Source organism: Mizuhopecten yessoensis, unplaced genomic scaffold, assembly GCF_002113885.1.
Source record: "Mizuhopecten yessoensis strain PY_sf001 unplaced genomic scaffold, ASM211388v2 scaffold716187, whole genome shotgun sequence".
Taxonomy (NCBI): Eukaryota; Metazoa; Mollusca; class Bivalvia; order Pectinida; family Pectinidae; genus Mizuhopecten; species Mizuhopecten yessoensis.
Window position 1 is genome coordinate 175214 of NW_018479991.1, and position 11748 is coordinate 186961.

The 11748-nt window shown below is 39.1% G+C and overlaps 1 protein-coding gene across 1 annotated transcript; it reads left to right on the forward strand.

The window, feature by feature from the left end:
* The first annotated feature begins 1645 nt into the window (after positions 1–1645).
* Positions 1646–11381, forward strand: LOC110442003 (UPF0686 protein C11orf1 homolog). The gene is made up of 3 exons (XM_021485382.1): positions 1646–1991; positions 3922–4006; positions 9983–11381. Exons 1-3 carry the CDS (start codon positions 1779–1781, stop codon positions 10156–10158), a joined length of 474 nt encoding a protein of 157 aa, XP_021341057.1. The 5' UTR covers positions 1646–1778; the 3' UTR covers positions 10159–11381.
* Positions 11382–11748: the final 367 nt, after the last annotated feature.

The following is an 11748-nucleotide window of genomic DNA, read 5'->3' on the forward strand; positions in this document are numbered from 1 at the left end:
TTGTCCTTGTCTTTTTTTCATCCTCTGTCTATTTTTCTTTTTATTAACCTTTCCTTTTTCTGCTTTCCTTATACAAATGCAATGTAAATGTAAACATTGGAAAAATGTATTAAAATGACAATCGATAATTGTGTGTGTGAAAGTGGAAGCGAGATTAGTGTGTGTGAGATTTTCAGCTATTACAAATGTACTTTGCATTGTATAAAAAAAAAATCTGAAAAATAAAACAAATACAAAAAATGATAATTGGTTTTTACAGTTATTATTGCATAGTTGTACATATTCACTACCACAATTTGCTAGCGAATCAGTATCAGTATGAGTTTTCAGTGGTATTACTGACTTAGATAACGATCTAACCCGCGGTAGTATGGAATGAAAGCATCTATATTAATCCTGTTTAGTCCTCCATTCACGTAGTCTTAAATGATAACATCTCTCTTGATTTTATCTGACCCACCATTCCATAAATATTGAAACAGGATAGAATTCAACTCCTTCAGAAAGTTTTCATTTGGATTTTGAAATGAAACAAAAAGGTGATTAAACTGTGATACCAGCAGTGATTTAATTATATGAATTCTACCAATAGGTGTTAAAGACCTTCTACTCCAGGTTTTTAGTAATGATTTTAAGATTAGTTAGATTTTTTGTCAGAATTCATCCTTGGAATTTCATGAAGATTTACACTAAACTCAATTCCCAAAAGTGTAAATTTGCTTCTACCCCACTGTAGCTGTAGATTCGGTAAAAAGGTTTCTTCACTAAAAAAATTATTACCAATCCAAACTACTAGTGGTTTTTTTACATTAATTTTCAACTCCGAAATTTTGGCATACTCATTAAGTTCACCAATTGCTTCTCTTAGAGATTGTTCTGATCCATCTAAGATAAGTGAGGTATCATCTGCATATTGGGTAATAATATTGGACAATTATCAATTTCTATACTTTGAATGTTATCATTATTTCGTAATCTGAGGGCCAAATTTCAAAACAGAGTATAAATAAATATGGGGAGATCGGGTCCCTTTGACGACAACCTCGTTTAATATTAAGAGAAGACGACAAATTACCGCCCTGATTAATGACTGAATAAGCATTTTTATGTAATTTTTTAACCCAAGATGAAATACTTTTACCAAATCCAAAGAAATTTTAGACTTTATCAATGAAAACCCAAGACACTGAATCAAAAGCTGTCTCAAAATCTACCGTCAATAATACAACATTCCATGAATATCCTTTTCTTCATTATATTGCATTACACCATATATGGGCCTTGTGTTTACACCTACATGTATATATACCACCCTGAAAGAAAACCAGTTTGATCCCTATATCTATTAACTTGTCCAAAACAATTCTAATCCTATAAGCTATAGTACCTGATGCGATTTTGTAAACAATATTTAACAATGATATAGGCCTCCAATTTCTAATAAAATGTCTGGGGTTATCTGCCTTTGGTATACAAGTAATAATTCCATGCCTTTGAGCGATAACCTGGGTCTACACTTGAAAGATTGACACTAGAAAGTAGATTTTCTGAAATAGGGAAAAAATCAAGACGAGCTTTTCGGAATACATCTTTATTAAGGGATCTCATCCAAGCTGTTCCGAAATGCAAAGGTGATGACCTCTATCACTACGGCAACAAATCACGCTTCGTCACATGATATCCGGAACCCTTGTGTTTTCACGTTTCGCGTGTTTACTGTTACAGTGTTTGTAAACTTTTTGATTATTTGAAGACTCATAGATAAAACTACGATTGCAATGGAACAAGAACCTCCATTCCGTGCGATGGTCAGAGCGAGTGGACTGGGAGAAGTCTGGACACACACTCACGATATTGAAAAGTTTGATCAGTTTGGTTGGCGATGCACGAATAAGGAAAACTCGTTTGCAAACAGCACACTTGTAGGAAACTGGAATGAGCAAAGGTTCGACGTAGAAAAATTAAAAGAGGCGAAACCACTGCCATCTCAGGTAAACTTAAATATATAAATACGGATTTACTCCGCGTTTCGCTACCCGAGGGAATTAAAATACCCCCCCCCCCCCCCCCCCCCCCCCCCCCCCNCCGTCGTTCAGACAGCCCCGATTAAGAACTTGAACATTTCATTACAGACACCTTTCAAAGTATCCTGTGGCATTGTTTGTCCTGAAAGGAAAAACATCAACAACGTTTTTGTTGTTTTAGATTAATTATTGCTGACAACCAGAAATTCTACAATTAGTCATCAGATCATATAATTCATATATAACTCCGAAAGTGGTATGATTCGACTACATGGTTATTAAAATTCCACTCAAATAAACATAAAGTACTCCATTTACCAAGAAACAATCTGTGATGACTGAAACTATCAACTCATGGGACAGAATATAGCGAGAAAGCTACCCTAGAATTACAGCTTTACCACTATTACTAATTCCTGTAGGAACTCTATCTAAATCAGAGATTTATATCTATCGTTATAAATCTCTGATTTAGATAGAGTTCCTACAGGAATTACACTAATACCAGTGAAAAAAGTTTAGGTGTAACGGTGGATGATATTAGTTTTCATGTAGTGTCAACGTCGATGTATTAGCTGGTCCATCTTCTTGAGACGCATCTTGATACTGTTCTATATTTGTGTCTGGTTGTGAGTAGCATGTAAGGACAAATTTCGCCTGGGTTTAAAACTGTTCAGGGAGTGACCTCTACAACTTTATATGGGAGAGTTCCACACGTCCACGACCCTACTACTGTACAGGTTCTTGGTTACGTTGAGCCTCATTCTTCTCTTGAAAAGTTTTGGAATTTCCTCTTGTTGTACCAATGTAGCCATTTTAATCATTTTAGCTTTGTCCAAAACGTCAATGTCATTTATGATTTTGTAGAGTTGTACGACATCTCCTCTCATTCTTCTATATTCTAAACTGGGGAGACCCATTGTACGAGGCCTATCACTATAGGATTGTCCTTTTAAGAATGGTAGGGGTCTTGTTGCCCTGCGATGAACATTTTCAATGGCAATTTGATCTTTCTTAAGCATTGGCAAGTGGCGTATTCCAAGTGTGGCCGCACCAGACTTTTAAACAATTGGATAAACATGTCTTTATTTATAAATGTGAAGATTCGAAATATCAGTCCGAGGATTCTGTTGGCTTTGGAGAAACATTCGTTTACATGATCACTAAATTTTAGTTTATTGTCAAATACCACTCCCAAATCCTTTTCTTTGATCACTTTATCAATGGTTACTTTGTTTTCTCCTAATTATTAGAAAGACTTTAGAACACATGCAAAATTCTGTTAATAAGCCAATTCAGTCCTTGGCATCCTTCAGATATATAGACGAATCCATGTTTATAACATTTGTACAAGGCATTATTAAAATAAAACTACATTTGGAAAATGTGGCAAGCGCACAACTAATAGAGAGTGTTCAGTGGAGAGCTACCAAACTTGTATCAGGATCGACCGAACGCCTGAAAGTACTACAACTCCCATCATTGAAAGAAATAACAGTTTTTAAAATAATTAAGAATCTATTTGATGAAAGAGTCGCGTCCAATCTATTAACCAATTATAATATATGAGAGAACACAAGGCCAAAAAAACAAAATCTACAAAAAACAATGTATCACAAACTCTATTCACATTTAGACTAAATTAGAGTAATAAAAGTGTGGAACAATCGACCTGTACATGTTGATTATATAGGGAGGACCTGTACATGTTGATTATATAGGGAGTTTGATAGGAACCATTTTATAATGCTGTTATTGACATTCCTACATATTATGTGTTGGTATGGACCTAGATGGTTTAAGCCTTTATTCATTCATATTAAATTAAATTAAATTAAATTGAAACAAATTTTTGGTTCTAGTTACACATGCAACCCTGGTATTTTTTTATTTTCAGTATAACCACTACTTTGAGCCAACGTATGGTACCAACTACAACAGACAACCTTACAAAGTACCAGAGGAACTAAAACATTTAAAAGGTAAGTTACTGTCAAAAGTTCTCAGAGTGAGGATTGTAGAATGGGAAAAATATGTGTTCTGGTCTTTAATCAGCAACGTCCTTTTGGATATCACACTGATTGCACATTTATAAAATAATGACAGTGTCAAAAAAGTTCATTTTTTAAAATTATGTACCCAGTGTCTACCTACATCTGTTTGGTATGGCATCAGGGAGCTGGGACTGACCCTTACGATTGGGGTTGGATGGTCAGACTTTGTTTATATAGAAGTACGAAGCTGCTCTTATTCCGTCGTTCGTCCAGTGATTCCAAGGCTCTCTGTATAGAAGGCTCGTAACCCTGATAATACTGTCTCGTCGGTGTGGTGTGTTGGTTATTCAATCCTTCGTCCAGTGATTCCCAGGCTCTCTGTATAAAAGGCTCGTAACCCTGTTAATGTTGTCTCCTCGGTGTGGTGTGTTGGTTATTCAATCGTTCGTCTAATGATTCCTATCCCAGGCTCTCTGTATAGAAGGCTCTTAACCCTGATAATATTGTCTCGTTGGTGTGGTGTGTTGGTTATTCCGTCGTTCGTCCGGTGATTCCAAGGCTTTCTGTATAGAAGGCTCGTAATTCTGATAATACTGTCTCGTCTGTGTGGTGTTGTGTGTTGGTTATTCCGTCATTCGTCCAGTGATTCCCAGGCTCTCTGTATAGAAGACTCCTAACACTGATAATACTGTCTCGTCTGTGTGGTGTTGTGTGTTGGTTATTTTGCATTCGTCCAGTGATTCCCAGGCTCTCTGTATAGAAGGCTCCTAACACTGATAATATTGTCTCTTCGGTGTGGTGTGGTGTGTTGATTATTCCGTCGTTTGTCAAGTGATTCCCAGGCTCTCTGTATAGAAGGCTTGTAACTCTGATAATACTGTTTCGTCGGTGTGGTGTTGTGTGTTGGTTATTCCGTCGTTCGTCCAGTGATTCCCAGGCTCTCTGTATAGGAGGCTTGTAACTCTGATAATACTGTCTCGTCAGTGTGGTGTGTTGGTTATTCCGTCGTTCGTCCAGTGATTCCCAGGCTCTCTGTATAGAAGGCTTGTAACACTGATAATACTGTCTCGTGAGTGTGGTGTGTTGGTTATTCCGTCGTTCGTCCAGTGATTCCCAGGCTCTCTGTATAGAAGGCTTGTAACACTGATAATACTGTCTCGTGAGTGTGGTGTGTTGGTTATTCCGTCGTTCGTCCAGTGATTCCCAGGCTCTCTGTATAGAAGGCTTGTAACACTGATAATACTGTCTCGTGAGTGTGGTGTGTTGGTTATTCCGTCGTTCGTCCAGTGATTCCCAGGCTCTCTGTATAGAAGGCTTGTAACACTGATAATACTGTCTCGTGAGTGTGGTGTGTTGGTTATTCCGTCGTTCGTCCAGTGATTCCCAGGCTCTCTGTATAGAAGGCTTGTAACACTGATAATACTGTCTCGTCAGTGTGGTGTGTTGGTTATTCCGTCGTTCGTCCAGTGATTCCCAGGCTCTCTGTATAGAAGGCTTGTAACTCTGATAATACTGTCTCGTCAGTGTGGTGTGTTGGTTATTCCGTCGTTCGTCCAGTGATTCCCAGGCTCTCTGTATAGAAGGCTTGTAACTCTGATAATACTGTCTCGTCAGTGTGGTGTGTTGGTTATTCCGTCGTTCGTCCAGTGATTCCCAGGCTCTCTGTATAGAAGGCTTGTAACACTGATAATACTGTCTCGTCAGTGTGGTGTGTTGGTTATTCCGTCGTTCGTCCAGTGATTCCCAGGCTCTCTGTATAGAAGGCTTGTAACTCTGATAATACTGTCTCGTGAGTGTGGTGTGTTGGTTATTCCGTCGTTCGTCCAGTGATTCCCAGGCTCTCTGTATAGAAGGCTTGTAACACTGATAATACTGTCTCGTGAGTGTGGTGTGTTGGTTATTCCGTCGTTCGTCCAGTGATTCCCAGGCTCTCTGTATAGAAGGCTTGTAACACTGATAATACTGTCTCGTGAGTGTGGTGTGTTGGTTATTCCGTCGTTCGTCCAGTGATTCCCAGGCTCTCTGTATAGAAGGCTTGTAACACTGATAATACTGTCTCGTGAGTGTGGTGTGTTGGTTATTCCGTCGTTCGTCCAGTGATTCCCAGGCTCTCTGTATAGAAGGCTTGTAACACTGATAATACTGTCTCGTGAGTGTGGTGTGTTGGTTATTCCGTCGTTCGTCCAGTGATTCCCAGGCTCTCTGTATAGAAGGCTTGTAACACTGATAATACTGTCTCGTCAGTGTGGTGTGTTGGTTATTCCGTCGTTCGTCCAGTGATTCCCAGGCTCTCTGTATAGAAGGCTTGTAACACTGATAATACTGTCTCGTTAGTGTTGTGTGTTGGTTATTCCGTCGTTCGTCCAGTGATTCCCAGGCTCTCTGTATAGAAGGCTTGTAACACTGATAATACTGTCTCGTGAGTGTGGTGTGTTGGTTATTCCGTCGTTCGTCCAGTGATTCCCAGGCTCTCTGTATAGAAGGCTTGTAACACTGATAATACTGTCTCGTCAGTGTGGTGTGTTGGTTATTCCGTCATTCGTCCAGTGATTCCCAGGCTCTCTGTATAGAAGGCTTGTAACACTGATAATACTGTCTCGTCAGTGTGGTGTGTTGGTTATTCCGTCATTCGTCCAGTGATTCCCAGGCTCTCTGTATAGAAGGCTTGTAACTCTGATAATACTGTCTCGTCAGTGTGGTGTGTTAGTTATTCTGTCATTCGTCCAGTGATTCCCAGGCTCTCTGTATAGAAGGCTTGTAACACTGATAATGCTGTCTCGTCTGTGTGGTGTGGTGTGTTGGTTATTCTGTCATTCGTCCAGTGATTCCCAGGCTCTCTGTATAGAAGGCTTGTAACACTGATAATACTGTCTCGTGTGTGTGGTGTTGTGTGTTGGTTATTCCGTCTTTTGTCCAGTGATTCCCAGGCTCTCTGTATGGAAGGCTTGTAACTCTGATAATACTGTCCCGTCAGTGTTGTGTGTTGGTAATTTCGTCGTTCGTCCAGTGATTAAAAGGCTTTCTGTATATAAGGCTCGTAATTATGATAATACTGTCACGTCTGTGTGGTGTTGTGTGTTGGTTATTCTGTCATTCGTCCTCTCTGTATAGAAGGCTTGTAAAACTGATAATACTGTCTCGTCAGTTTTGTGTGTTAGTAATTTCGTCGTTCGTACAGTGATTACAAGGCTTTCTGTATATAAGGCTCGTAATTATGATAATACTGTCACGTCTGTGTGGTGTTGTGTGTTGGGTATTCCGTCGTTTGTCCAGTGATTCCCAGGCTCTCTGTATAGAATGCTTGTAACTCTGATAATACTGTCCCGTCAGTGTTGTGTGTTGGTAATTTCGTCGTTCGTCCAGTGCTTACAAGGCTTTCTGTATATAAGGCTCGTAATTATGATAATACTGTCACGTCTGTGTGGTGTTGTGTGTTGGGTATTCCGTCGTTTGTCCAGTGATTCCCAGGCTCTCTGTATTGAAGGCTTGTAACACTGATAATACTGTCTCGTGAGTGTGGTGTGTTGGTTATTCTGTCATTTTTCCAGTGATTCCCAGGCTCTCTGTTTAGAAGGCTTGAAACACTGATAATACTGTCTCGTGAGTGTGGTGTGTTGGTTATTACGTCGTTCGTATAGGTGTGTGGTGTTGTGTGTTGGTTATTCCGTCTTTTGTCCCGTGATTCCCAGGCTCTCTGTATAGAAGGGTTGTAACTCTGATAATACTGTCTCGTGTGTGTGGTGTGGTGTGTTGGTTATTATGTCATTCGTCCAGTGATTCCCGGGCTCTCTGTATAGAAGGCTTGTACCTCTGATAATACTGTCTCGTCTGGGTGGTTAGGTGTGTTGGTTATTCGCTCGTTCGTCCAGTGATTCCCAGGCTCTCTGTATGGAAGGCTTGTAACTCTGATAATACTGCCTCGTCGGTGTGGTGTGTTGATTATTCTGTTGTTTGTCCAGTCATTCCAAGGCTCTCTGTATAGAAGGCTCCTAACACTGATAATACTGTCTCGTCAGTGGTGTGGGTTGGTAATTTCGTCGTTCGGCCAGTGATTACAAGGCTTTCTGTATATAAGGCTCGTTATAGAAGGCTTGTAACACTGATAATCCTGTCTCGTGTGTGTGGTGTTGTGTGTTGGGTATTCCGTCGTTTGTCCAGTGATTCCCAGGCTCTCTGTAATTCCCAGGCTCTCTGTATAGAATGCTTGTAACACTGATAATACTGTCTCGTCTGGGTGGTTAGGTGTGTTGGTTATTCGCTCGTTCGTCCAGTGATTCCCAGGCTCTCTGTATGGAAGGCTTGTAACTCTGATAATACTGTCCCGTCAGTGTTGTGTGTTGGTAATTTCGTCGTTCGTCCAGGGATTACAAGGCTTTCTGTATATAAGGCTCGTTATAGAAGGCTTGTAACACTGATAATGCTGTCTCGTCTGTGTGGTGTGGTATGTTGGTTATTCCGTCTTTTGTCCAGTGATTCCCAGGCTCTCTGTTTAGAAGGCTTGTAACTCTGATAATACTGTCTCGTCAGTGTTGTGTGTTGGTAATTTCGTCGTTCGTCCAGTGATTACAAGGCTTTCTGTATATAAGGCTCGTAATTATGATAATACTGTCTCGTCTGTGTGGTGTTGTGTGTTGGTTATTCCGTCATTCGTCCAGTGATTCCTAGGCTCTCTGTATAGAAGGCTTGTAACTCTGATAATACTGTCTCGTCGGTGTGGTGTGTTGATTATTCTGTTGTTTGTCCAGTCATTCCAAGGCTCTCTGTATAGAAGGCTCCTAACACTGATAATACTGTCTCGTCAGTGTGGAGTGTTGGTTATTACGTCGTTCGTATAGTGATTCCCAGGCTCTCTGTATAGAAGGCTTGTAACTCTGATAATACTGTCTCGTCTGTGTGGTGTGGTGTGTTGGTTATTCTGTCATTCGTCCAGTGATTCCCGGGCTCTCTGTATAGAAGGCTTGTAACACTGATAATACTGTCTCGTGTGTGTGGTGTTGTGTGTTGGTTATTCCGTCTTTTGTCCAGTGATTCCCAGGCTCTCTGTTTAGAAGGCTTGTAACTCTGATAATACTGTCTCGTCGGGGTTGTGTGTTGGTTATTCTGTCGTTCGTCCAGGGATTCCCAGGCTCTCTGTATAGAAGGCTCGTTACACTGTTAATACTGTCTCGTCTGTGTGGGGTTGTGTGTTGGTTATTCTGTCATTCGTCCAGTGATTCCCGGGCTCTCTGTATAGAAGGCTTGTAACTCTGATAATACTGTCTCGTCGGTGTTGTGTGTTGGTTATTCTGTCGTTCGTCCAGTGATTCCCAGGCTCTCTGTATAGAAGGCTCGTTACACTGTTAATACTGTCTCGTCTGTGTGGTGTTGTGTGTTGGTTATTCTGTCATTCGTCCAGTGATTCCCAGGCTCTCTGTATAGAAGACTTGTAACACTGTTAATACTGTATCGTCGGTGTGGTGTGTTGGTTACATATCTTGCTGCCTACCTTTGCACTGATTCTTCTGTTTTTATGTTGTTTTGAGCATGAAGACTCCTGAGGGAGCTACAGTATTCTAACCTAGGTCTGACGAAGGTCACGCATATTAGCCTTCTCCTTGATGTTCTGCAGTGTAACAGGATTTATATAATATGTACAGTAAAACCTTGTTATACCGCCACCTTCTGTCATCTGTGATTTTGGCGGTATAACTAGTTTGGTGATATACCAGGTTTACAGTTTTAAACCCAAGTGTTCATACACCAATCCAACTTGTACTTTAAAAAAAAAAATGTTTAGTTCAGAATAACAAAAAAATCTTCGCGGTATGCGTTTTTGGCGCTACAATGGGTGCATTAACGCTGGGGAAATTCGTTCCGAGTAAATTAATGGCGGTATGCGGGTTTGGTGGCTTAACGGGTGGCATTACAACAGGGTTTTACTGTATAAGAATACATAAACTATAATAATGATAATCCTTTTTTCAGCCCGTCACAGCCATGCTTTCCCTGGACACCAGCCAGAAATTGATAGTAACTCTTCTAAAGCTGTCTACAATAGCTGGGAGACCACAACACGCTCATCTTATGTCGACCCACGTATCCGTGTTCAACCTATCCAACCTCCCACACAGGAGAGTTCTAAAGAGGCTCCTGCTCAGTAACTTTAGAAACTCTAGGACTTGTATTCATAATTTACACCCTCCATACACATTTTGCTGAGAGAACGTTCATGAATAATTTGCTGAGAAAGTGAAAAGCAGATTTCTTTTTATCCTTTATGATAAAAGTAAAGTCAACTTTATTGAAAAAAAAAATCAGTTCATTAAGTTTATGATTATGTCTTCAAATTTTTTATCTGATGCATTTTTTTTATTTTTATTTTTTATAATACCCGGGATATGGAAAATGAATCTTTGTCAACACCATTAATTAGTAACATGTACTGGTGAAGAATTCTTAAAGGGATTTATTTATTTCCTCTAAATGAATGATCGCTTTAAAACTGCCTTCAAATGTATGAAAAGGTTAATTCCATTATTGAAATAAAGGATGCGCTTTTTTAGAAAAAATAGAATTATGTTTGAATAGTTTGAAAAGATTGTTCCGTAATCTGGTTATTTACCCAAATCATGAAAGGCTCTCGGGATGAAAATGTCAAGATTGACAAACCCAGACTGAAGATATTCATTGAAATATTCCAAAGTATACTTCAGTAATTTCAAACGGGAATGATTATTTGATGAAAAATTATGTTCCAAAAAAAATGAAAAGGTTCTATCAATATCAGACCTGAACGGTTATAAAAGTATATTTTATATTTCTTCTACAAAGAAGATGTTGATTGTTATTTTTTACAAACTTGCTTTTTAAAAATTTATAGTTATATACTTTTTTATTTATCAATTCACATGACTTTCGTTCAAATGAGACCCTGAGTTTGTGCAGATCTGTGATATTATTTTGAGACCCAGTTTGTGCAGATCTGTGATAATATTTTGACAAAGTAACTTTTTCTTATCAGTTTGATTTCATTGTGAGTGAGTGTTTAATAGTGCTTGCTTATGTAAGTCTCATCTTGTAATTGTTATTACTATGGATTAGATCAAGTCAAAACATTATTATAAAATACAAATATAACAATTTGTATCAATTGATCCGTAAGATATCTTTAAAATGTGATCAGTTTAATATTGGTCCATGGTAGGTGCCTGTATTAACTGTTCTGTGTGCTCTGTGATATCAGTATTGGACATTGAATGGCCTAATTATTAGTTTTGATTGCCCCTTCTTTAGATTGGTATTGATCAACATCTGTGATACGTAAGACATTTTATACTTTGCTTACCATATTTATCCTAAAAGAAGCCCAGGAGGACAACACGTAATTTCTACTCAAAGTAGGGGGTTGGGCTTATCACAGGACAATGAGACAGCATCTGTTGGCATTTCTACTGAACTGTGATATATATGGATGGGCTTATCACAGGACAATGGGCTTATTACAGGACAATGGGCTTATTTGCAGATAAATACACAAAGTTGTGTATGCTAGCATTGTTGTGTGGACATTATGTTATTCAATTTCTTTATATGAATATCTACGTTTTGTATATGATGCAAAAAATTATTTGACTACATGTACTGTAGCTAAATATGTTTTTCAAAAATCAAATCTAACACTTTTTACAATAGAATCATTATTAACACATTTTTTCTGGTGATAAAGAGCTCATCAAGGTGTTTATATATCA

Coding starts and splice junctions, on each gene's coding strand:
- LOC110442003 (XM_021485382.1), top strand. CDS start 1,779: ATGGAACAAGAACCTCCATTCCGTGCGATGGTCAGAGCGAGTGGACTG. Junction 1,992..3,921: donor CGAAACCACTGCCATCTCAG/GTAAACTTAAAT, acceptor TTTTATTTTCAG/TATAACCACTACTTTGAGCC. Junction 4,007..9,982: donor GGAACTAAAACATTTAAAAG/GTAAGTTACTGT, acceptor TCCTTTTTTCAG/CCCGTCACAGCCATGCTTTC.